Source organism: Myotis myotis, unplaced genomic scaffold (assembly GCF_014108235.1).
Source record: "Myotis myotis isolate mMyoMyo1 unplaced genomic scaffold, mMyoMyo1.p scaffold_m19_p_18, whole genome shotgun sequence".
Classification (NCBI taxonomy): Eukaryota; Metazoa; Chordata; class Mammalia; order Chiroptera; family Vespertilionidae; genus Myotis; species Myotis myotis.
In genome coordinates this window covers 36,732,062-36,758,651 of record NW_023416322.1, presented here as the reverse complement: position 1 = coordinate 36,758,651, position 26,590 = coordinate 36,732,062, and the positions used below count along the sequence as shown (strand labels likewise).

General features: G+C 47.2%; 2 protein-coding genes across 3 annotated transcripts in view; one reads left to right on the top strand and one right to left on the bottom strand.

The window, feature by feature from the left end:
* The first annotated feature begins 839 nt into the window (after positions 1–839).
* DDX20 (DEAD-box helicase 20) lies at positions 840–18,280 on the top strand. The gene is made up of 12 exons (XM_036343594.1): positions 840–926; positions 1,372–1,710; positions 2,108–2,202; positions 9,322–9,490; positions 10,375–10,489; positions 10,609–10,751; positions 10,898–11,036; positions 11,130–11,188; positions 12,667–12,749; positions 12,968–13,073; positions 13,186–13,287; positions 15,442–18,280. The coding sequence occupies exons 2-12, from the start codon at positions 1,419–1,421 to the stop codon at positions 16,593–16,595; spliced, it is 2,457 nt and encodes an 818-aa protein (XP_036199487.1). The 5' UTR covers positions 840–926; positions 1,372–1,418; the 3' UTR covers positions 16,596–18,280.
* Positions 18,281–21,827: 3,547 nt separating this feature from the next.
* KCND3 (potassium voltage-gated channel subfamily D member 3) overlaps positions 21,828–26,590 on the bottom strand; it is a 137,891-nt gene continuing 133,128 nt past the window's right edge. For both annotated transcript variants that reach the window (XM_036343864.1, XM_036343865.1), the window contains one exon: positions 21,828–26,443. In XM_036343864.1, coding sequence (XP_036199757.1) covers positions 26,242–26,443 — 202 coding nt within the window. In that variant the 3' untranslated portion in view covers positions 21,828–26,241. The remainder of the gene's footprint in view (positions 26,444–26,590) is intronic.

Sequence of the window (26,590 nt, the reverse complement as noted above, 5' to 3'; positions counted from 1 at the left end):
TGCCCTCGCCACTCCAGATGATTCAGCCCTGCTGAGCGTGCTGGAATGGCTCCCGGCAGGGGATCAGGTGGGTAAGAGAGGTGGGGTACCAAGAGGAAGCCTGGCACCTTGCCCGCCCCCTCCCAGGGGTGCCCCTTCTTTCCTACGGACGGTTGACATTTTCTACATTTCTAAGCAAAATGCATCTCTAGGACCCTCTTTCAATGAGATTATCATGCCCAAGTCCCTCCTATAGGCTTTGGAGTCACGGAATCACTGAGTGGTGTGTGTGTGTGTGTGTGTGTGTGTGTGTGCGTGCACAATTGAAATGTAAGGACCAGGATTATAAGGACAAAGGAAAAAGTTGGGTTTGGATGCAGAAATTTTTAGAGTTTGGAATTGTAAGTTACAGACATGGAATCATGACTAAAGCTTGTTATAGGCAATCAGTTATTCCGTGAATAGTGAGCACTCACTGTGTGTCCGACTGTCCCTTTCCCATTAGAGACACAGCGGCAACAGGACAGAACAGGCCTCTGTCCTCACGGAGGGGGCGACACCATAAGCCCACGTCATCGTCGGCAGTGGGAAGTGCCACGGAGGAAAGCAGAGCCGGGGAGGAGGAACGGGGAGCCGCAGGCTGGGAGCCTAGGGTGTCCAGCAAAGGTGGTGAAAAACTAAGCACCCTCAGAGGGATCGGGAGGGATGGGAGCAACGCACAGAAGGGTTACATTTGCGACGTCTGTTAGGCATCTACACGGAGACGCTGAGAAGGGGGATGGGTGTCCAAGCCTAGAGTTTAGGGTGGAGCTAGAATTCGGGAGTGTCAGTCCGTCTGCCAGCTTCGATGCAATTCACTTGCATTAGCGCTCGGGCGCCGGGCACTGCGCGGGGGGCTGGGACCCGAGATGAATACCTCGGTCCCGCGGACGAGACCGGACCGCGCGGTCAGTGTCTTCTAGCCAGACTCCGGGCGCCTTCCGCGGGCGCAGAGGGGCGGCGGGTGGGCGCCGGAGAGGGAAGGGCGGTGGGGAGGCGACCGCCGAACCCAGGCGGGGAGCCGGGAGCGTGACGTGTGCGCGCGTCACAATGAGCGTGCGCTGCGAGCGTGAGGCGCGGCGCGGGGCCCGAGGACCCGCCCACAGAGGCCGGGAGGCGGGGCGGCGGCTCCAGCGCGGACGCGCGGCGCCCTCTGCAGGCCGCAGGCGGCGACGCACCGGTATCCTCCCCGCTCCTCCCTCCGCCTCCCCAGGCCGCACGTGTTCGCGGCTCTAGCTGCAGCGCCGTCTCTCCACACCTCCGACTTCCGCTCAGCCCCGCCCCGCCCCGGCCGGGCGTGTCCGTGTCTCCGCGGAAGAGTGCTAATAAAGTTTTCCTTCTTCTCGCTCTCAGGCTCCCGCCCCGCCCCAAGTACCGCGAGATCACGTGGCGCGGCTACCATGGCGGCGGCGTTTGAAGCCCCGGCGGCCTTGGCTCCCGAGGAGAACGCTGCGCCCCCGGAGCATGTGGCGGAGCCTGTGGCCGCCCCCCGCAGGCCGGCGCGGAGCCTGCGGACGGCGCACGACGTCAGCGGCCCGCGGACCCGCACGGGGGACGTGCTGCTGGCCGAGCCCGCGGACTTCGAGTCGCTGCTGCTGTCGCGGCCGGTGCTGGACGGGCTGCGGGCGGCCGGTTTCGAGCGGCCCTCGCCCGTGCAGCTCAAGGCCATCCCGCTGGGGCGCTGCGGGCTCGGTGAGGGCGGGACCCCGGGGCGCTGCGGGCTCGGGGAGGGCGGGGAGGCCGAGGGGGGCCCGCGGGCGGCGGCGCGGTCCGGGGAGAACAGGCAGGCCCTGCCCGCGTGCAGGCCTCCGTTAACCGGCTCCGGTGCAGCGGGGGCGCGGGGCTGAGCGTACAGCTGGTTGCGGCTGCTGCGCGCGGGCACGCGGCTCTCGGCTGGAGGGGACCGACGGGAGGGTCGGGCGCGGGCACGAGGCGCGCTGCGGGGCACGGCCTGCCGTGTCGAGAGCTAACTGGACGCGGAGGCGCGCGCTGGGGATTTCTGCAGGCCCTGCTAGCTCCGGGGTTCCTGTTTGGCCCCCAGGCACCCCCAGTCGGTACCGTCTAGTGATCATTTTGTTTTTCTTTGCAGACTTGATTGTTCAGGCGAAGTCCGGCACCGGGAAAACCTGCGTCTTCTCCACCATTGCGCTGGACTCGCTTGTCCTGGAGAACGTGAGCACCCAGGTGAGTTCACGCGGAGGAGGGTGCGCGCCGCGGGCTTTACCGCGGGGCGGATGCAACACCAGCGGCTCCTCAGAAATAGATGCGAACTCGGTGACGGACTGAGTGAAGCCACGTGGAAAGTATGAAAGTGAGACAGCAGGGCTGTCAGCAGCAGAAACATACCGACCTGTAGAGAATGTTCGTGGGTTTATTTGAGCCAAAAGCCAGGGAGCAAGACATCAAGGGATTGAGGTAACGCCGCAGAGAATGGCAGGTTTGCACCTAATTTTACGCATTACCATCAAAAGAGAAGCTGCAGGTGGGTGACATGAAATTCACTGGTGCTAGATTAGGGAGGCGGGAGAAAGCAAAGCAGGGAAACCCTTGGGATTGGTTGAAAAGTCCAATGATAGACACATGTTTTGCACAGGTGGGTACAGGATAATTCAGTCACTAATATGATAGCAATAGCAATGAGGATTTAAGCTCTCCCCCCTGGTGCGTTGGTTGTGCCCCGAGGGGTCTGGAAAAAGGAGTTACCTTGACATTCCAAAGGAATCTTCCATAATAATAAACGAGTAATATGCTAATTAGACGACGCCCTTCCGGATGAAGGGGATGAGGCAGAACCCCCCCTCCCCCCAAGGCTGCGGTGGGGGCCGAGCCCCTTGCACGCATTCCGTGCATCCGGCCTCGTGTTATCATAGATGCAAAGACAATAGACAGGCTTAGTCAAGGTAAGGATTGACTTTTTTTTTTTTTTTTTTTTTAGATATATTTTATTGATTTTTTACAGAGAGGAAGGGAGAGAGATAGAGAGTTAGAAACATCGGTCAGCCTCCTCCTGCACATCCCCCACTGGGGATGTGCCCGAAACCCAGGTACATGCCCCTGACCGGAATCGAACCCGGGACCCTCCAGTCCACATATGACACTCCATCCACTGAGCCAAACCGGTTTCGGCAGGATTGACTTTTATCAGGGAAGATGCTAGCCTAGGACATGACTACCTGCCATACACTGCCTTTAGTTAAAAGTTTTAATTTCAGACCATCCTGTGTGGTTACGTTAGGTCTCTGAATATGCAAGGCCGCCATGCTGGCCTTCCCTGAGCTGGTCAGGTTAGCTTGTGGCTCCTCTTGGTCCCCAGGTCATTGAGTGGTGGTGGTGGGGCTGGTGACCAAGGATGCATTAGTGTTAGAAGCTAGGAATTTTCTATTATTACTGCATCTTAAATAGAATGTCATGCATGTCAGTTATGTCATTACTTGAGAATACAGATTGATATTATTTTTTGCTTGCTGATGAAATTGGGGTGAGATTTAGCATTCGGCCCGATTCATGGCCGTGTGGTGCTCTGGCTTTTGCTGATAACTGCAGGTGGCTGGTCCAGCTCGGTGAATGTATCATTGGTCTCCCATCTTCTAGGGCAGGGGTGGGGAACCTTTTTTTCTGCCAAGGGCCATTTGAATATTTATAACATCATTCTGGGGCCATACAAACTTATCAACTTAAAAATTAGCCTGCTATATTTAGTTAAACGTTTAATTAACTCACCCCTAATGCCTTGGCCGAGGACCCGGCATTCCCCACCCCTGACAGTCTGTTGGAATAGGTCTAAGGTGAACAGGAGATTTGAGTTTGGGGGTCATTTCTTAAAAGATTTGTTAAGCCCATATTATTAATAGTTTGCCAGGCATTGGGGATACAAAGATGAAGCCGGTAAGATCCTTATAGGTTTGCTTTGTGGTTTAGTAGTTACAGCAAGCTATTTCACATTCTCAGTCATGTATCTAATGATGGTTTTTCACCCAGAAACCTACATTCTTGGTGTGTAAAGCTTTTGGAGTCCTACCTTATACCTACCAAATCCTGGGAGAGGCTGCACAGAGGAAATCCTTCGACTCCCCAAGGTCCTGGGTTATTCTACTTGTGAACGGCAACATATTTGAGATTTAGGCTTTTGATAATTTGTCAGCAAGGCAAATGCCAAAACCCTGAATAAGTTCCATAAATAAGACCTGTATTTTTAAAAATTTAAGATCTTTGTGTTAAGAAGTAATACATATTCATTTTTGAAAATGGGGAAAATTCAGAAAAATGAATAAGTACCAGAAAAGTATAATCTCACATACCTAGAGAGAAACTGCTATGAACAGTTTTGGCATATTTTCTCCTGGTTTTTATTTATTTGGCATATTTTCTCCTAGTATATATTTATTTATTTGTAGATCTTTATTGTTGAAAGTATTACATATGTTCCCCCCCCCCCCCCCCCCCCCCCCCCCCCCCCCCCCCCCCCCCCCCCCCGCCATTGACCCCTTGTAGTCCTTCCTGGCCGAACCACCTCCCCCGCCCCAGGCCTTCACTACCCTTTTGTCTTTGTCCATGGGTTATGCATGTGTGCATATAAGTTATAAGTTCTTTGGTTGATCACTTCTACTCACCCACCCTCTCCCATCTTCCCTCTGAGATTCTGCATTATGTTCAATGCTTCTGTGTCTCTGGATCTATTTTGTTCATTAGATTCCACATATGGGTGAGATCATGTGATACTTGTCTTTCTCTGCCTGGCTTATTTTGCTTAGCATAATACTCTCCAGGTCCCTCCATGCTGTCTCAAAGGGTAAGAGACCCTCCTTTTTCAGTGCTGCATAATATTCCATGGTATAAATATACCACAGCTTTTTTATCCACTTGTCTACTGATGGGAACTTGGGCTGTTTCCAGATCTTTTTTTTTTTTAAATATATTTTATTGATTTTTCACAGAGAGGAAGGGAGAGAGATAGAGAGTTAGAAACATCGATGAGAGAGAAACATCGATCAGCTGCCTCCTGCACATCTCCCACTGGGGATGTGCCCGCAACCCAGGTACATGCCCTTGACCGGAATCGAACCTGGGACCTTTCAGTCCGCAGGCCGACGCTCCATCCACTGAGCCAAACCGGTTTCGGCTCCAGATCTTTTTTTAATTTAAAATATGTATTTATTGATTTCAGAAAGGAAGGAAGTGGGAGAGGGAGATAGAAACATCAATGATGATACAGAATCATTGATTGGCTGGCTGCCTCTTGCACGCCCCACACTGGAGATCGAGCCCACAACCTTGGGCATGTGCTCTTACTGGGAATTGAACCGTGACGTCCTGGTTCACAGATTGACGCTCAACCACTGAGTCACGCCGGCTGGGCTCCAGATCTTTGCTATTGTAAATTGTGCTGCTGTGAACATTGGGGTGCATACATTCTTTCTGATTGGGGTCTTAGGTTTCTTAGGGTATATTCCTGGAAGTGGGATTGCTGGGTCAAATGTCAGTTCCATATTTAATTTTTTGAGGAAACTCCATACTGTTTCCACAATGCACCAGTCTGCATTCCACCAGCAGTGTACACTAGGGTTCCCTTTTCTCCACAGCCTTGCCAGTACTTGTCATTTGTTGATTTGTTGATGGTAGTCATTCTGGCGGGTGTGAGGTGATACTTCATTGTCTTTTTAATTTGCATTTCTCTGATGATCAGTGACTTTGAGTATTTTTTCATCTGTCTCTTGGCCATCTGTATGTCCACTTTGGAGAAGTGTCTATTTAGGTCCTTTGCCCATTTTTAAATTGGGTTGTTTGTCTTCCTTTTGTTAAGTTGTATGAGTTCCTGCCGAAACCGGTTTGGCTCAGTGGATCGAGCGTCGGCCTGCGGACTGAAGGGTCCCAGGTTCGATTCCGGTCAAGGGCATGTACCTGGGTTGCGGGCACATCCCCAGTAGGAGATGTGCAGGAGGTGGCTGATCGATGTTTCTAACTCTCTATCTCTCTCCCTTCCTCTCTGTGGAAAATCAATAAAATATATTTTTTAAAAAAAAGCTGTATGAGTTCCTTATACATTTTGGATACGAACCCTTTATCAGATGCCAACTGTGTTCTCCCTCCCAGTGGGCTCCCTTTTCGTTTGTTGATGGTTTCTTTTGCTGTGCAGAAGCTTTGTATTTTGATGTAGTCTCATTTGTTTATTTTCTTCTTAATGTCTTTTGCCCTAGGACCGTGGTCCGCAAACTGCGGCTCGTGAGCCACATGCGGCTCTTTGGCCCCTTGAGTGTAGCTCTTCCTAAGCCTTAGTAGTACCCTAATTAAGTTAATAACAATGTACCTACCTATATAGTTTAAGTTTAAAAAATTTGGTTCTCAAAAGAAATTTCAATCGTCGTACTGTTGATATTTGGCTCTGTTGACTAATGAGTTTGCCGACCACTTCAGGAGATACTAGTATATCCGTAAACATACTGTTATGAGAGATGTCTGAGATTTTTCTGCCTGTGCGAAAATACCTTCTAGGACTTTTATGGTTTCACGATTTACATTTAAGTCTTTTATCCATTTTGAGTTTATTCTTGTGTATGGTGAAAGTTGGTGGTCTAGTTTCATTTTTTTGCATGTATCTGTCCAGTTTTCCCAACTTTTTGTCTTGCTCTTATTCTTAACGGAAACGCTTTTAGTTTTTGCCCATTGAGTATTATGTTGGCTGTAGGTTTGTCATATATAACCTTTATTATGTTGAGGTATGATCCCTTTATTCCTACTTTACTGAGAGTTTTTATCAAAAAAGGGTGCTGGGTTTTATCAAATGCTTTTTCTGCATCTATTGATATGATCATGTGGTTTTTATCTTTCAGTTTGTTTATGTGATGTGTGTCATGTTTATTGATTTGCGAATATTATATCAGCCTTGCATCCCTGGGGTAAATCCCACTTGGTCATGGTGTATGATCTTTTTAACATATTGCTGGATTTGATTTGCTAATATTTTGTTGAGGATCTTAGCATCTGTGTTCATCAGGGATATGGCCTCTAATTTTCTTTCTTTGTAGCGTCTTTATCTGGTTTTGGAATTAGGATAATGTTGGCTTTGTGTAAAGAGGTTGGAAGTGTTCCTTCCTCTTGAATTTTTTGGAATAGTTTGAGGAGGATTGGTGTTAGTTCATCTTTGAATGTTTGGTAAAATTCTCCTGTAAATCCATCTGGTCCAGGACTTTTGCTTGCTGGAAGTTTTTAAATTACTGCTTCAGTTTCATCAGTTGTTACTGGCCTACTCAGGTTTTCTTCCCGATTGAGTTTTGGAAGATTGTATGGTGTTTTGTTTTGTTTTGTTTTTTGTCCTCACCCAAAGATATTTTTCCATTGATTTGTAGAGAGAGTGGAAGGGAGTGGGAGAAACAGAGAGAAACATTGATGTGAGAGAGACACATTGATGGGTTGCCTCTCATATGCCCCTGTCGGTACAGGGGATCAAGCCTGAAACCAAGGTATGTGCTCTTGACCGGAATCGAACCTGGGACCCTTCAGTCCTCAGGCCAACACTCTATCCACTGAGCCAAACTGGCTAGGGCTCCTTTCCTTTTTTTGTTGCTTCTTTCTCTTTTCCCTGTTTGATTTTTCTTCACAACACTTTTTACTTCCTGCTATTATTTATGTACTAGAGGCCCGGTGCACAAAATTCATGCACTCAGGAAGGGGGGCGTCCCCTCAGCCTGGCCTGTGCCCTCTTGGAGTCCAGGAGCCCTTGGGGGATGTCTGACTGACGGCTTAGGCCCGCTCCCCATGGAGTGGGCGGAGGCATCAGCTCAGGTTCTGGTTGAGAGGTGCTCCCCCTGTGGGACTGTACTGACCACCAGGGGGCAGCTCCTGCATTGAGCATCTGCCCCCTGGTGGTCAGTGCATGTCATAGCGATTGGTTGTTCTGCCATTCGGTCGATTTGCATATTACCCTTTTATTATATAGGATGTTTGTTTATTGTATATCTTATCATTTGTTTATTATATATCTTCTTACCAGTGTGTGGGCTCAGTGGTTGAGTGTCAACCTATGAACCAGGTCTCGGTTTGATTCCTGGTTAGGGCACATGCCTGGAGTACAGGAGGCAGCCGATCAGTGACTCTCATCATTGATGTTTCTAAGTCGCTCTCTCTCTCCCTTCCTCTCTGAAATCAATATAAATAAATTTTTTTTCTAAAATGAAATTTAAAAAAAAAGAATGAAAGTTCCATTAGAGCAAGGATTTTGTACCGTTAAATGTTGACTTCACAGCAATTTGTATGTTGCTTAGAACATAGTAGGTTCTTATTTAATACTAGAGGCCCAGTGCACGAAATTTGTGCACGGGTGTGGTCCCTTGGCCTGGCTGGCGATGGAAGCACAAGCATCTGGCGTGGAAGGGCAGGTCCCAGCTGACCTCTGGGGCCTGGGCAGCACCTGGGTCCTGGGCCCTCACGCGCGCCCCCTCCGCCTGAGTCACGGCGCCCGAGTCCCCACATAGAGATGCGGTGGGTGTGGCCGGATGCCGCGGGCCGGGGTGCAGCGTGGTCTCTGGGCCACCCAGCGGTGCTGCACAGAAGCCGGGCGGGCAGTGCTCTCTCTCCTGGCTGGCCTCGCAGACTGGCTCCTGTATGAACCCATGGGGAGCCCTGTAATCCCGGTGGCTGTGGCCCGGCTCAGCTGGAAGAGGCCGCACGGGTGCAGGGTGGGTTCCTTGCGGGCGTCTGGCACCTGAGTGTGGGGTCCCTGGCGCGCGACCCCTGGCGTCCTGGGGGAGGGTAGCAGGGGGAGTGAGAGTGAGCTTGGCAGGCACCCCACATGCTCACCGCACCTCCGCCCCCATCACCCCTGCCCCCAGGTAGCCGAGGAGAGGTTGCAGCCCCCCTCCGGGGCACTGTGGGAGGTTGGTCACCACCACCCACCCCCAGTTCCTCGTACCAGCCTGGGGCCTGGCCCCGATTGGGCGATCAGGGCCTGCCAGTCGTTGGTCGCCATCTGCGGGGCAGTCGGTCAGGGTGATCAGGCCCCTGCTCGCAGCTGCCTTGGCCTGGCACCGCCTATTCACCTCCACCATCCTGCCCCGGTCCTGCTCTTGTTGCTGCTGGCAGCGCCTCCACTGCCACTCGCTGCCAGTGTGTGCCGCCCCCTGGTGGTCAGTGCATGTCATAGCAAGCAGTCGAACTCCTGGTTGAACAATTGCATATTAGGCTTTTTTTATATAGGATTTGCTGAATGAATAAACTGATCATTCAAAGGAAAATAGCTCATTATATAATACGCCAATCACATGTACTTATTTGATTGACTCATTAAAGGTGTATTTTACATTTTCTTAGATTTTGATCTTGGCACCTACAAGAGAAATTGCTGTACAGATACATTCTGTTATCATGGCCATTGGAATAAAAATGGAAGGCTTGGAGTGTCATGTCTTTATTGGAGGGACTCCTTTACCTCAAGACAAAACCAGACTTAAAAAATGTCATATTGCCGTTGGATCTCCTGGTAAGGTATCAATGCCTGTCCGTAACAGGAGCTTTTAGGAACTAAACATTTCTTTAAAAAAATAAGTTTTTATTGATTTTTAGCGAGAGTGGAAGGGAGAGGGATAGAGAGATAGAAACATTGATGAGAGAGAAGCATCATCGATGGGCTGCCTCCTGCACACCCCCTACTGGGGATGTGTCCTGATCGAACCAGTGACTTCTTGGTTTATGGGTCAGTGTTCAACCACTGAGCCACACTGCCTGGGCTGAACACTTTTAATATAACAATAATATTGTGCCCTCGCTGGTTTGGCTCAGTAGGTAGAGCATCGGCCTGTGGACTGAGGTGTCCCAAGTTCGATTCTGGTCAGGGGCACATGCTCAGGTTGCGGGCTCTATTCCCAGTGAGGGGCGTGCAGCAGGAGCTGATCAGTGATTCCCTCTCATCATTGATATTTCTATCTTGCCCTCTCCCTTCCTCTCTGAAATCAGTAAAAATATATTTAAAAACACAATAGTTGAAGAGCATGTATGGGGCAGGCTTCTGAGAAAGAGGCGCGAGATGACTTTCAGGAAGCCTTTCTAAGCCATGCATTGGGTTATTCTTTGCTTTAATCATCCAGTCCTGAATCACTCAGGATTAGAGTCTAGCATTCAGCCCCTTAGCCATTCAAGTTTTTGATAGGAATAGTGTATTTTCCATACTTATTGCTAATGACATGTGAGGGGGGGAAAATGGAATTGGGCAAAATCAGAACTCAGAATTTCTGGTTTGTGGTTTAGTGCATAAATGAAGATTGCATCAGGATAGTCAGCAATACAACCTCTGAGTAGAGTGGCATTGGCTGAGACTTGCACAAATTTTTTTCACCATAAATATTTCTTTTTTAAAAATAAATTTAGGCAGAATTAAACAACTGATAGAACTTGACTACTTGAACCCAGGCAGTGTACGTCTCTTTATTCTGGATGAAGCGGATAAGCTTTTAGAAGAAGGCAGCTTCCAGGAGCAAATAAAGTAAGAAATACAACTAACTTGGCTATTAAAATGGTGCCCCAAAGTGTCTGTCTGTAGCTTTTCCAGGTGGTGATTACTGCCTGAATCGTTTCCATGGCGTGTGTTCTTCTGTTTTGCAGTTGGATTTATTCTTCCTTGCCTGCCAGTAAACAGATGGTGGCAGTATCAGCTACTTACCCAGAATTTTTGGCTAATGCTTTGGCAAAGTACATGAGAGATCCCACTTTTGTAAGACTCAATTCCAGTGACCCAAGTCTCCTAGGTGAGTATAGATATTGGATACTTACATTACTGGTGTGTGATGCTCTGGAATTTTTCTTGGTGCCCAGTTGCCTGTTGCTTTTATATGTGCTCTTATGGGGTTGCAGCTAACGGTGTTTTAACAGACGGCTCTTGGCTTCTTCATAGGTTTGAAGCAGTATTACAAAGTTGTCAATTTGTACCCTTTGGCCCATAAGATTTTTGAAGAAAAGGCCCAGCATTTACAGGAACTGCTCAGCAGGATTCCGTTTAATCAAGCCTTGGTCTTTTCTAATTTACACAGCAGGTAATTACGTGACAGGCCACCTGGGGGAGCTTGTGAGAGAAAAGAATGGGTGTGGGAGCGGCTGTAAATTCTCGCCCTCTGCCATTTTCATAGAGCACAGCACTTGGCTGACATCCTTACTTCTAAAGGCTTTCCCGCGGAGTGCATTTCCGGTGAGTTCCTCTCACTTTAATCCTTGTTTAGTATTCTGAAGTGAAGCCTCTCTCGGGTCACGGCAGAAATACCACTTCAAGAGTTGTCTTGTGAGTGTGAGGTTGCGCTCAGTCTTCAGAGTGAAGGAAATTCCAGGTTCATTTTTCATTGGGATTTTTAAAATATATTTTTTTATTGATTTCAGAGAGGAAGGGAGAGATAGAAACATGTCAGTATATTCTTTTAAGAAGTAATTTGGTATATAATAAAAAAATTAGAAAACTGGACTTATATTCACACAAAGTTTGTTTTTGTCATCTTAAGAGGAAAATATTTTGCTTCTTGACAATCATTGTTAAAATGTTAAAGAATCGCTAACCGAACTGACTGTTTTATGGTCTTGTGGTAGGCAAAAGTGATTCATTTTGACACAAACCCAAGTTATTACTGCTGGCCTAGTAGCAATAAAAGCTTTCAAGGAATGTTTGATCAGTGAGATCCATTTTAGAGGAAGGGAGAGGGGGAGAGAGAAAAAAAAAAATCAGTGATGAGAGAGAATCATGGATCGGCTGTCTCCTGCATGCTCCCTACTGGGGATCGAGCCCGCAACCTGGGCATGTGCCGTTGGCTGGAATCGTAGTCCGCAGGCCGACGCTCAATCCACTGAGCCAAACCGGCCAGGGCTAGAGTTTTTATTTTTATTGATTTCAGAGAGGGAGAGAGAAACATCAATGATGAGCGCAAATCCTCGATTAGCCGCCTCTTGCAGGCCCCACACTAGGGATCGAGCGTGACCTCCAGGTTCATAGGTTGATGCTCAACCACTGAACCTTGCTAGCCGGGCCTTTTTAGAGTTTTGATTGGTATCTCAGCTTAGTCTTTAACCTATTAGCTTGTTTAGCCCTGGTATATCCTGAGATACTGGGGACACTGTTTTCTGATGGACTAATATTTTGACTATAGATCACACTTCAACACAAAATTTATAAATAGCCGATTAAAGCAATTTTATTTTCCTAAGAATTGTTATACTTTACATGTGACTTTCAGATATAATATTGTATCTGCAGGCATAACTTAATCACCATTTAAAATTGATTTAAAAAATATATTTCTTCATTGAGTTCAGAGAGGAAGGGAGAAGGAGAGAGAGATAGAAACATCAATGATGAGAGAGAATCATTGATTGGCTGCCTCCTGCACACCCCCTACTGGGGATCGAGCCCGCAACCCAGGCATGTGTCCTAGGCTGGAATCGAACCTGGGACCCTTCAGTCCGCAGGCTGACTCTCTATCCACTGAGCCAAGCCGGCTAGGGCTTAAAATTGATTTTTTAAATTTCAGGTGTATTGCTTAACTATATTTTAAAAGATTCTGACTGTAGGTCTTAACCTAGATGTGCATATAAGGACAGCATTAACTTTTTAAATTGTTAAGACTGGGAGTTATGATTCCTGCTTTTTTTGGATTTGATAATTGTGTGTTTGGGTCTTTTTAGGCAACATGAATCAGAATCAGCGTCTCGATGCTATGGCTAAACTGAAGCAGTTTCATTGCAGAGTCCTCATCTCCACAGATCTGGTAAATATCCTCTTCAGTTTGGGTGAATAATAATAATGTCTTATATTTTTATCTTTGTTCTTGAAATTAGTCACAGAAATAAATTTCCTTTTTCTTTGCTCCTTCCTCCTAAATATCTTCTTGTCTTAATTTGGCTCCTGGTTAGACTAGAATAAGGTGGTGTACATGGGTACCATGCTACAGGTAATGCAGACAGTTGCTCTCTTTCTCGATTCAAGACTTCCCGTGGGATTGATGCTGAGAAGGTGAATCTGGTTGTAAATCTGGACGTGCCACTGGACTGGGAGACATACATGCATCGGATTGGCAGGGCTGGCCGTTTTGGTAAATAGACAAGTTGGTGTGCTTTAAGGGGAGGAATCTGGAATGTGACAGTGGACTTGGAGTGCCATTTAGGTGAAAATGACTTACTACTTAACATTCCCTCTGGCTTTAGGTACTTTGGGATTGGCAGTGACCTACTGTTGCCGGGGAGAAGAAGAAAATACGATGATGAAAATTGCCCAGAAATGTAATATCAACCTTCTGCCTTTACCAGGTATATTTGTTTGTTTCATTTTGCTATCAAAATAATAGTGATAATAATGAGAGGCCTAATAAAAATAGCCACTAACACAGAACACTTACATCGTCTCAGGCATTGCTCTAAGTACTTGACGTGTGCTAACTCGTTTAATTCTCACCACCGTCCTAGGAGGTGTGTGCTGTTACTGTGTGTATTTTGTAGATGAGGATACTGAGGCATAGAGAGGTTAGGTAATTTGCCTAAGGTCTTTCAGCTAATGAATAGCTGGGAGAAGATCGCAAGCTAATTATTGGCACATGAAAAATGTCTTACTACATATTAGCTCCGTTTTTTAGTTTGTAGCCTTGTAATTTGATTTTATTGTTTTATAAAAGGGGAATATTTTACTGCATATCGCTGTGAAGGCAATTCTTGCCATATTCTCTTTTGTCACCATGGGGAAGGAGCAGTATCTTTTAAACACTGTTTTGAAATTTTTGAAGTGTTTTCGATTTTAGTGAATCATTTCTCAAGCTGCTCTTTTTAAGTGCCATCTTAGAAAGTGTGTGTCTGAAACTATTAATGACCTCTTGAAAACAAAAACCCTAAGAACTCTTATGTGGAAATATAGTTTATTTGCTATGTTAGTTTAGTATGCTTGTTAGTGTATATATCAGTCTACATATGTGTATATGTACACATCCATAACTGTGTACTTATATAGTGTATTGTATGACCTGGAATATGGGATATGTAGTTACTAGTGGCCCGGTGCACAGATTTGTGCACATTGAAAGGAAATTAATTAGAAGAAATATTTTAATATCACTATTTGCCCTTTCTTTATAATAGAAATGTCAAAGATGAAAGAAAATTAGAAAATGTATATGAAAATAATATATAAATTGATTAATAAACAGTAACATGATATAACAAAGATATGATATGAAAACAAAAACATATAAAAACAACATTGATTAAAAACAATGACAGATAAATTGATTAAACTTATTCAAATATCTCCCGGTATATAACATTAAAAGTAAAAACACTTTCAGAGTGCTTAACTAATTTCCCTTGTGCTGAAGTATTTACAGCTTTAACTTTAATGTCTCACGCTCTTCAAACTTGAAAGAAAGTAACGTATAACTGACCATGTCCAAAAACTGGTTCAGGTAGGAATATTCCTACTCTGTCTAGATCGGCATCAGTGAGAGCTTTATATGTATTGCTCATGTGCAAGTCAACGTTTATTTTTAAATTGCCAGTGCGCGTCACATGTACCAGTTGGTTGGATGGACGGTCGGCCACTTAGCCTTTCATATATATAGATTATAGATTGAATAATCCTGACAATGAAAATTTTACCAAATTTATGCTTAACTCCTATAGTGATTTTTTACAAAGCTAAATTAGTCACAGGTCTGTGGATTCTAATAATTCTGACTTTGTAATAAGTCATTTTGTAAATTTTTTTTTACAGATTTCTTTACGCTAAGCCAGCAATTTTCAACCTTTTCCATTTCATTGCACACATAAATTAATCATTAAAATTCTGTGGCACACCAAAAAATATAGTTTTTGCTGATCTGACAAAAAATATAACTTTAATTTTGATTTATTCATGTTGGATGGCTATTGTGTTGGCTGCTGTCATAGTTTTACTTGACAATCTAGGAAAAGAGGTCAGTGCACCTGACCAAACAGTCAGGTATTGCACGTTTTAAAAATTCTTACTGCACACCTCTTGAAAATTGCTGCTCTAAGCTTATGTCTTTATGTACAAAACTAGAGGCCCGGTACACAAATTCGTGCATGGGTGGGGTCTGGCCAGCCCGCCCCGATGGGGGCCGATTGGGGGCAGGGCCGGCCGGGGCGGGGGGAGGGGCCACGGGAGGGCTCCAGGGCGTGTCTGGCCATCTCACTCAGTCCCGATCTGCCCGACCCCAGCAGCAAGCTAACCTACTGGTCAAAGCGTCTGTCCCCTGGTTGTCAGTGCACGTCATAGTGAGTGGTTGAGTGGTCTTAGCATATCATTAGCATATTATGCTTTGATTGGTTGAATGGACGATCGGGTACTTAGCATATTAGGCTTTTATTGTATAGGATACTTGTTTTATGAAACCATTCAGAAAATGCTGGTCTAGAGCAGCTGGAGAATGTTAATATGTTATTCTTTTTTTGTAGATCCCATTCCTCCTGGTCTGATGGAAGAATGTTTGGATTGGGATGTGGAGGTTAAAGCTGCTGTGCATACAAATGGCTTAGCAAGTGTACCCAGCCAGCCCCTCAGAAAGCAAATGCAGAAAATAGAGAGAACCTCTCAAACTCAGAAAGCTCATGGTAACCACATGGCTTCTTGTAGAAATACTTCCGTATCTGCACTGTCAGTCAAATCCAGAAACACCACCAAACAGAAGCTTCCTGCGAGAAGCCACTCGGAGTGTGGGATCCTCGAAAAAGCAGCATCGCCCACAGCACCGGGCCGGGCCGGGCAGTCGGAGGAGCAAGAGCAGCACCCTGCCGAGACCCCTGCAGAACGCGCCCACAGCCCGCACCAGGCCAGAGCGGGCTCCCCTGTGCCGCTCCCCCAGATTCCTTGTCTGTCTGCCTTTAAAACCCGTCCGCCGCGCGCTTTGACTTTTGCAGAATTGTCGGAGGACTATGAGCACTATATCAAGGAGGGGCTGGAGAAGCCTGTGGAGATCATCAGGCACTACACGGGCCCTGGGGATCGGGCTGGGAACCCTCACAATGGTTTTGTGAGGAATGGAATTGCTGAAGAGAGGGTGCGGGTGTTGGCAAGTAGTAGTCAGTCTGGAGACTCTGAGAGCGACAGTGATTCTTCCAGCTCAAGGACTTCGTCCCGGAGCAAAGGAAATAAGGCACATGTGGGAGGCTCTTCTGACATTCAGCTGAGGGACTTGGCATCGACCCCTGTGGCTGGCCATACCTCTTTGGAACAACCTCTGAATGGAAATGACACCCCGAATCTGGTAGATTGTCAGGAATCACCTGAAACCCAGACAAAGGCAAGGCATAAAGAGGGGGCTAGCCAGAGCGCTAAGCAGAGCCGCAGGAACCCTCGGCGCTCCTCTCGGTCGCAGACAGAGTCCCAGGAAAATGAGTGGTCTGACCGCCAGAGGGACGCCCAGGCGGGTCTTTCGGGTCCCTACCAGGACTACGAGGAGTACTGGAGAGCTTACTACAGGGCCTGGCACGAGTACTATTCTGCTGCGTCTCAGTCCTACTACTGGAATGCTCAGAGGCATCCGGGGTGGATGGCGGCCTATCACATGAATACCATTTACCTACAGGAAATGATGCGAGGCAGCCAGTAATGACGGCCATACTCAGACCACCCGAAGCATCAAGTGATACCTTTGAGTAGCCATCCGCTGTGACCTATAGTAGAGTGGCCTATAGTGGCATTTTTGAGGAGCTTGAAAAGTCTTAAGGCTTTCTGCTGGGATACCTTCATTTTTCAGTTTGTTTGACCTACTGGGTATATTATCTTATTTTAAGAAACTTAGTGGGCTGTATTCTTGAAATATTTGGGGACAAAGAGCTAAAAGGTCCCAGGTGCCATTTTCTATAAGCCATTCCAAAAAGAAACATTTGAAAAGACTGCTATACCACTGCTTAAGAAAATAAAAAGAGTTGAGGTTTGAAAACGGCTAGTTTATGCTGCGGAGTTCTTTACAAAAGGCTTGGGCTGCACTTCCATAGAGGTATGTACGTTCTTATAGAAATTTGTGATAGGTCAGAAAATCCCCTTTCTTTTAGGTTTAGGCAGGAAGGAGTAAACGTTGCTTCCAACTTTCCCAATAGTACTTGATTTGATGCTCTTTGCTTCCAGTAAACTTATTTGTGACAGTAAAAATACAAACTTAGCCGACTTTGTTGACATCTTGTTCATCTGTTGACTATCTTGTTTCTAAGATTATGAACGCTGCCCACTTCTTCACACTGCATTCAGCAGCTGAGCACATCAGGAAGAAGAGCAGCTTTTCATCTTGGTTAGTTTTTTTAAAAATATATTTTATTGATTTTTTAGAGAGAGGAAGGGAGAAGGAGAGGAATGGAGAGTTAGAAACATCGATTCAGCCACCTCCTGCACACTCCCTACTGGGGATGTTCCCGCAACCAAGGTACATGCCCTTGACTGGAATCGAACCTGGGACCCTTCAGTCTGCAGGTCGACACTCTATCTACTGAGCCAAACCAGTCAGGGCTCATCTTGGTTACTTTTTGGATCTTTTTAATGCATCTGATGAAAGCAATGTCCCAGGAAATGTCTTATCTGTAAACCAGAACTGGATGTGTTTCTAATTCCAAGGGGTTCCGAGACCCTCTGAGCCCATGAGGAGCTGAGGTTAAGAACGGCCTTATGCTGGGGGCTATGGGAAGGTCCTCACTCTTCGTGTGAAGTATCTGGTGGAGGCTGGAACTCCTGTTCAAACTCTTCCCGTGTGTCCTTGTGTATTCTAGAGCTTCCCTCAAATTTCTACCTAATACTGGGGTCTAAGGGAAGTCATTTTTCTGTGGTATACATCTATAAATTATGATTTAGAAAAACGTAATTGTAAGTTATTCTTTCATTTCTTCTCTGTGGCAGTCCTATCATGGACACATTTGGCTCCCAGGCCTTTTCTGTGAGCTGTGTTTGTGGTGAGAGAATCCCTCCTGGATAGCGATATGTATTTATTTAGTTTTGAAAAGGAAAGCTCTCTGTGCCTGTGACTGTACTTGGCTAGGCAGCATAATCAGTTCCCACAGGGCTGTGAGCACACAGCCGAGGCCATTGGCATTTACCTTCCAGCACTCACACAGCACCGTCCCCAAGTTCTGTTTAACTTGGATTCCTGTTGCTTGGGATGGCCAGTGGTAGGGTTTGCTTATATGTATCAGGTCTCGCCAGATTAGAGTGAATGAATTAACACTAAATAGCAAATCCATAATTAGGACCAGTATGTCAATAGAGACTAATTACTCATTGAAATAAAAGTCTGTCATTGCTATATAATTGAACGTACCTCTCTTTTTCTATCCTTTTCTCAGTGTAGCCAGTTGCGCCGTTCGTCATTGCTAGGGGATTTTAAATAGAGCACTGCTGCATCCTAATTAGAATGAGGTTACCCATTAGTCTCAGAATTAATTGGATTCTCTTTTAAGGTTTGTTGTATTTTGTGTTTGTCCTTTTTGAAATATATAGAGGCCCAGTGCACGAATTTCATGCAGGGGGGGGGTGTTGGGGTGGGGGAGGCCCCTCAGCCCGGCCTGCATCCTCTCGCAGTCCGGGAGCCCATGGGGGATGTCTCAGTCGTACAGCCTTAGCGCTGCCGTGGAGGTGGTGGGAGCGCACTGACCACCAGGGGGCAGCTCCTGCGTTGGGCGTCTGTCCCCCTGGTGGTCCGTGTGCATCATAGTGACCAGTCGTTCTGCTGTTCGGTTGATTTGCATATTAGCCTTTTATTATATAGGATAAGCTGGAGGTGAGCATGTGCATAACAAGAAAATTTTACTAATTGTTTCATTTTCCATTGGGTTTGCTAGGAAAATTTTAGCCGAAGCCTTCCTGAATAAGGGATGCAGTTGTGGCTGTAGAAAGAATCCGTGTGTGTGGAAAAGACTGTTGGCAGTTATCAGTCTAGGCCAGTGGTTGGCAAACTGCGGCTCGCGAGCCACCTGCGGCTCTTTGGCCCCTTGAGTGTGGCTCTTCACAAAATACCATGTGTGGGCGTGCACGTACAGTGCGATTGAAACTTCATGGCCCATGCGTAGAAGTCGGTATTTTGTGGAAGAGCCACACTCAAGGGGCCAAAGAGCTGCATGTGGCTCTCGACCTGCAGTTTGCCGACCACTGGTCTAGGTGCATGTCCCTGTAATCTGTTTTAGGTGAATTCACTTGAGAATGTTTTGTGTAAAGAGCATTGTGCTACCTACGTTTTAACCTTATACTAGTCATTTAAACATCTCAGGTTCCAGAGTTCTCATAAATAAAATGAGGAAGCTGGACTAGAAGACTTTTAGGGCCCCTTTCAGTTCTAAGATCTAATTACTATATTACTAATAAGAGAAAATACTTTCTGGCTAGGGAAAAGAATTATTTTGCGACTAGAGAGTCTTTATAAATGCAGGTAACTTGTGTGAATGGGTTAAATATCTGACGACAGCTTTCCAAGTTGGGCTTAATCTAATTTAAGTTGGGCTGGTGGTGGTAACATAGAGAAATCTTTGGGCAGCCTGCTTTGGATAATTCTGACTTAGAATGTAAATTACGATTTGGGGTAATTTTAAAGCAGTATTTTCTAAAGTAGCTTAAGGAGTAAAATTTACTAATCTTTTAAAAACGCGGTTTAAAGGTAAGCTTCAGCCTTCAAATACAAAAGATAACTGAAGGAGGAGTTAGGGTACTTGTGGACCAACTTGTATGAGAAAAGGGAGTAGTTTGAAGTTTTAGGGTTTTTTCTTCCCCTAAATGTAAATAAACCTGTTAATCTTTTTTTTTTTTTTTTTTTAAATATATTTTATTGATTTTTTACAGAGAGAAAGGGAGAGAGATAGAGAGTTAGAAACATCGATGAGAGAGAAACATCGATCAGCTGCCTCCTGCACATCTCCCACTGGGGTGTGCCCGCAACCCAGGTACATGCCCTTGACCGGAACCGAACCTGGAACCCTTCAGTCCGCAGGCCGACGCTCTATCCACTGAGCCAAACCGGTTTCGGCAAACCTGTTAATCTTAAAAAATAAAATTGTATTTGTGATAGTCACAGCTGATACTGGACTCCATCACAAGGCGATTCTCTTTTTGTAAAGTATGTTTTTATTGATTTTTTTTTTAGAGAGAGGAAGGGAGAGGGAGAGTCCGAGAATCATGAATTGGCTGTCTCCTGCACACCCCCTATTGGGGACTGAGCCTGCAACTTGGGCATGTGCCCTGGCTGGGAATTGAACCTGCGACCTCTTGGTGCCAGGTTAATGCTCCAACCAACCGAGCCACACCCTCCAGGGCACAGGGTGATTCTCTTGTCTTGGCCAAGTGTTTATTATTTGGTGCCTCTGTGAACAAGTGTGTGTGTCCCAGTTAACACTGCTTTTTAATGAAAAGAGCACATGTTGCTCAAAGCACATCTGGTTTCCAGTTACTTTTTCTACAGATCATTTGAGTTATGGGTCTGTAGTGACACCTAGTGGGTGATAAGGATATGAGCATCTGTGATTGAAATGAATTTCACAGCCTAGGGCCTTGCGGCATCATGCATTTGTCCTAATGTTCCTTTTCTGTTAGTTTTCTTTGGGATGTGGTTGTTGTGGGGAAATTAAAAGGATTCCCATAGTTGTTGCCACATCATGGTGACATGAAAATGCCTGTTGCTCTCACTATCTGAATCAGAATTATTAAGGTTACAGCAGATCTTCAAGATACCTCGTCCAAGTCCCCCATGTTTACGATGAGGAAGCAGACTGAGGCCAAGAGAAAAGTGACTGATATGGAGTCATGTAAGTAAGTGATGGAACCTAAACTCGAGCTCTGTTACCTGGTTCCCAAGCTTTTTGCTGTACTCTATACAGCCCTTAAGTTTGAGGTTTTTTAAAAAAAAATATATTTTCATTGATTTCAGAGAGGAAGGAAGAGGGAGAAAGAGATAGAAACATCCATGATGAGAGAGAATCATGGACCAGCTGCCTCCTGCACACCCCCCACTGGGGATCGAGCCCACAACCCAGGCATGTGCCCTTGACCGGAATTGAACCCGGGACCTTTCATTTCGCAGGCCGACGCTCTATCCACTGAGCCACACCGGCCAGGGCAAGTTTGAGCTTTTTTAGTTTGAGCCCTTGGCTTATTAAATAGATCAGGGGTGGGGAACCTCTTTTTCTGCTGAGGGCCATTTGGATATTTATAACATCATTCGTGGGCCATACAAAATTATCAACTTAAAAATTAACCTGCTATATTTGGTCAAACATTTAACTCGCCCTTATCCCTTGGCAGGGCCAGACCTAATGATTGCACATGCCTTATACGGCCCAGAGGCCGGATGTTCCCCACCTCTGCCTTAGATGAAGGCGTATATACTCGGTGTATTCTTAGAACCAGTAGAATTTCTCTCAATCAGGGCTGGGCCTCAGAGCAGAGCTGTTGACAAATCAGTCAAATGCTTTTCCTGTTGGCGAACATCCGTGATGAAAGATGCAAGCAGGTGAGAACTGCCATGGACGTCGGAGGAGGTGCTCGAGTTGAGGGAGGGTGGGGAGGGAAGATTGGACTAGGCTTTTAAGCACCTTTCTGAGACTCTGACTTAAAATTGTTTCCCCCTGATTACAGTTGTCAGACACTATTATAGTAGTTTCATGTGCTGTGACTTTTCTCTAGCAAGGTTGAAAGTATCCCTTTGTTTAGATTACCCTTTTTTTCTAGTGGATAGCAGGAGAATTGGTATTAAAATAAACAATCATTTTAGGGTTTGTGGCACATAGTTTAATCCAGATTGGATACATCCGGTACAGCAGTGGCACGTGACTCAATACTGTAAATGATACACGTTGTAACATACGCACTACAGTTTCAAAAGAAGACGACAGGAAACTCAGTATTTTTTTCTTTTTTTTTTTCCATAGAAAGTTTTCACATGTTTATCTTCCTGCAGTTTTGTACAGTTCTTCTTTGCCATTGTGATGTTGGTAAGCAAAGCCCATTTATTATACGAAAATAGAAAAGAACACATTGATATTTTTCACAATAACATTAATTGGTGTGGAGGGGAGTGACTGCTAAGGAAAACATTACATTGGAATGTCTGGTTATCAAAAATATACCATCCCTCCCACCTCCCAGGTTTGTAAAATAGTCTGTTGGTCCAAGGAGCCCCAGGACTTGAGTCAGTGCCCTGCCCTGGTCGGAGTGACATCATCCAGTGTAGTTAAGGAACCTGCTAAGACAGATGTCATCCCACACATGATGAGAAGAACATAGAACATTCTAAAAAGAAAACAAGACTGAAAAGGAACCCCTTTAGCTGTTTCTTTTGCTGATAACCACTTTCTGTTCATTCAAATGATGCTTTTCATGATGCTGTTTGGGCTCCGAGGGTAACAATTTCTCCTTCATCCAGTCGTTTTAAAGCTTCGCAAATGAGACCGCCTTAGTAATCTAAGATCCCAGCACTGAGTTTTCTGCCTTGCTGTTAGTTACCTGGTAGTTGCAGTAAGGGTGTCTGGACCACTGGAATTGATTCATAACCCCAAGATCTAAGTTTAGTTCAATTTCAGTGATTACCTGTGCAGGTTGTTTTTTTTTTTAAAAAAAGGAACAAAATTCAGGTACATGTTTTAATGGACACTTCCCCTGCCTGTATTCTAGTAAGTGACACGATCCTGAACTGTGGGAATCCTAGTTTGAAAACTGGGTAAAGTCCTCCGCATGTCCACAAGTTGACTTTTTGTTAGTATAGATGAGCACAATCTGTCCACTTTACATTCTGTTCAGGTTCTTTTTCTTAATTTCACTTTCTACTTGCTGGTCTTATACTCCTGTGTGATTGTAGACAGTTGTGTTCAACTGTCATTGAGCATGTCTGGCCTTGTGAACAGGATTCTATGCAATTAGACCTGAGCTCAACATTAGTTATGAAAATAGGGGACGAAAGAGGACTCGTCCAGAGTTTGCTTGGGGGGCGGGCGGGGGGGGCGCGGAGTCCTGGCTCAGGGTGGTTCTGAATGGAATGTCTGCTCCCGTTTAATCACCACCCTTGACATCCAGGTGCTAAAAATATAAGCAAACCTCCAAGTAATGCAACGTGACGTGGTGGACAGAGCCCTGGCCTCAGTCACAGTTGTGCCGTGTGGACGCGGAGGTCACTCAGCTTCTTCCTGCCCATCCAGGATTTAGTGCCTGACCTATTACACCAGAGGTCGCAGTCAGGACCAGAGGACCCCGCAGGTAGGCGCTGAAATGTCCACGCCCGCTCTGCACTGGGAAGAGAGCATTTGACAAGCACCTGCTTCTCAGAGTTGACTGTCCAGGCCAGCTCTGCCCAGGAAGTGGTGGTGTCCAGGGGCTGGCTTGTGGTAGCAGAGTCCTGTGCTTTCTGAGGGCCGTGTCCATGCACTGCTGACATCTGCATGAGGTCAGGCCTGTAGTCACAGCATTACTCTCTGATGGCTCTTCTCCGAGGCATCGCTGCTCTGCCAGGCAGTGGGGAAGCCACTGGACGGACAGCCGAGGGACTTGTGCCCTGGTCCCAGCTCTGACATTAAATGACTGCATGACCTGGAGCAAGTCATTTAATTCCCCTGGGCTTCAGCTTTCTCTGACCTACAGAAGCGTCTTTAGCCTCCTCTAGTTCTGATAGACTCTCAGTACTTCATTTTCTAGGTTTCCATGCATCTGAATGTGGCCTATTCGTTGGTTTCTTTTTAACCTCTTGAATGCTGAGTGGGGCGGGTGGTTCGGGGGACCTACTATGCTGAAGTGATTGATGAGCTATGGAAGCTCAAGGTCATTACACCAGAAAGCCATTGCACGGAAGACCCTGACATCTGGTTCTTCGGTCACAGGCCAGTGAGCGAGACCGACGAGGCTGCTCAGCACACTGGCCTCTTGTTTCCGTCCAGACGCAGCAGCGCGGTCTGGCTGGACTCGGTGTAAGAGTAGATGAGCTACTTCCCTCGGTAGGATGGCGTCTTCCTTTGGACCAGAGGCAAGTGGGTCTCCTGGCGAAGGCCACCCTGCCGGGCAGGGCAAAGGGAGAGTCTAACCTGCCGGTTCTCCTAGGAACTGGCCGAGTGCGGGGCTTGGAAATGAAGCTGGAGGAATACAAGCATTGAGTTCACTGGGGTCAGAAACGGGAAATCATCTGGGATGCGATGATTACAATTGGCGCGTTACTTTGTGGGGACACTGTGTGCTCCCGATGCAGGATGGGACATCCTGGGTTGGGTGAGCCATTGCTCTGGCCCTGGGAGGACCTTTCTCACACACCGGCAGTGTGACTGTAAGCAACAGTGTTCTTCTTTGCGTCTTGATCCCGTATCCCACTCAGTTCCCAGGATGTAAACTTGGATATCTAGACATTCCAACTCTGTTCCATTGTCCATTCTTTCAAAAGAAAACTTCCTTTTCTGATCCTCTGCCTGCTCTCTGAACTGAGTCCAGCCAGGCCCTCTGCCTGCCCTCATGTGTGTGAAGTGATGGGATTTGCGTACTTATTCTCAGGTGTGTTCCGGTTGGGTGTGTACACGAATTCCTGTTGTAAAGCTTTTCTGCCATAAGCTCAGAGGGCCAGGACCACCCATTCTCGTGTTGGGAAATCCGTGGGGCCAGAGAAAGGACTTGGTCCGTGGTTAATGAGGTTAGCAAAGGAGATAAAGGTGGGAGGCTCCCTCTCCTCTGCCCACCTTCCAGTTAGGGGCATCCTCCTAGCCCTCTGTCTTCCCTGCTGTACAGGGTCACTAGAGCAGGGTTCACAGGGAAGCCCACCCAAGGTGTTCTCAGGCTCCTGGCTGGTGAAACGCACCTACACGGCCGTGGTGGGCAGATTCCTGGCCTAGTTTTAATCACTCAGCTGGAGAATGGCCACGGAGCCCCTGAGAGCTGCTGTATCTCAGCGCGCAGGCTAGAGGGCTGCAGTAGGGCCACTGGGGGTCGGGGTCTGCTATAAGCAGTGGAAGTGGAGAGGACTGCAGAGCCACCAGAACAGAAGCGCCCAGGTTCCCAGGAATAATCTTCACCCCCCTCACCTGCACGAGGGCACCAGCTTGCCCCCACTATGGGGGTCTCCAGGGACATTAGGCCTGAAGACTTCAGAACTCAGGACACCTTTCAGACCAGGTAAGGATCATCGAGAATCTCTTGCTTTTGCAAGTTGGTGCAGCCTGTGGTCCTTGCACCGCTGCCCTCTGCAGGGAAGTGGCCTCTGGGCGTAGCTGTGGGTGGGCTTGATGGTGGGAGCCATGGGCGGCGGCTAGCCCTGGCTCTTCTGTCCTCTCCACTGGCATGTGCCATGCGCCGGTTGATTCCGTTTTCAATATCCCAGTGTGATAGATCCGGTCATTCTCCTTCTAAGCCAGACATGGAAACTGGAACACCCGTGATCCCACCTCCAGGGGAGCACTGGGTTTTTGCAGGGGGCTTCCCTCCTCCCTCTTCCCCAGCTGCATCCACACGCACCACTTCCAGGCACTTAGCTGCAGGTGCCTGTGTGGGGAGGCTTCCCTGGCATGTCTCGGGGCCACCAGGGTCCATGTAGACACAGACGCTGGACAACGGACAAACAGCCAGGGGCGAAGCTGAGAGAGACGGAGACGGAGGGGACAGACAGGGGACATGTTGCTGTGTGGTCATGGCAGGTCGGCAGGGCAATGGGGGCCAGGCTCCGCTGACCTCACCCACCTGGGGGGATGGAGAGACAACTCAGCAGTAACTGGCTGCTTAGCCTAAAAGCTTTTGCTATAAAAGGAGGAAAAAACACACACACAAAACCAAACCTCACAAAATGCGTTGTTTTGGTTCAAAGGTACTGGGTCCATGGAGAAAAACGGTGCACAAAAATCCGTTGGTGTTTTTGTTTTCCACCTTTTCCCCTGAATAAATATTATCCATTAAGAGCCTTGAAAAGGTGCTTAGATACACAGTGTTATATTTTCTTCCTGTTTTGCATGTGTCAGTTGGGCCTCTGTGCTGCTCTCGGTCTCCTGTTTTCCTCACTGGGGTCTCCAGAAGCAACTGCTATTTGGTCTGAGGCTCCCCCTCCAGTCCCATCCCCTACCCTCCCTTCCTCTGGCCCCTGGTAGGCAGGACCACAGGGCTGTGTCCACGCCAGTGAACCTTGGGGCCCCTCTGCTGCTCTTGTTCCTCCCAGGCATGAGTTGCAGTGCTGGGGAGAGGGCAGGGAGAAGGGGACAGGGTGGTCCAGTGGCCTCCACCAACATGCCAGCCGCTTCACTCCCACTGCCCACATGGCCCTGTGTCCAGTGGTCTTACAAGGCGGAGACCTTGACGACGTTGCTGGCTATGGCAGGAATGTTCGTGTTGGGGCCTGGGCTGGCAGGGGGTGGCCGGCTCTCCCCCTCGGGGGTTAGCGCTGGGGGTGTGGGGATGCTGATGATGGCTGTGGTGATCTGGGACGTTTTGCAGTTTGGTCTCAGTCCGTCGTCTGCTTTCAGATTAAGGCTGGAGCGACTGGGATAAAAATAAAAGAGTGAGTTGAGGATGGTGGCTCTTGCTAGTGTCCCAAAGCCCGCCCCCCCCCCCCCCCCCCCGACATCTCTAGCTCATGGAAACTAGGAGGAGCCTTCAGCCTGCCTCTGTCTCTGCTTTGGACATCAG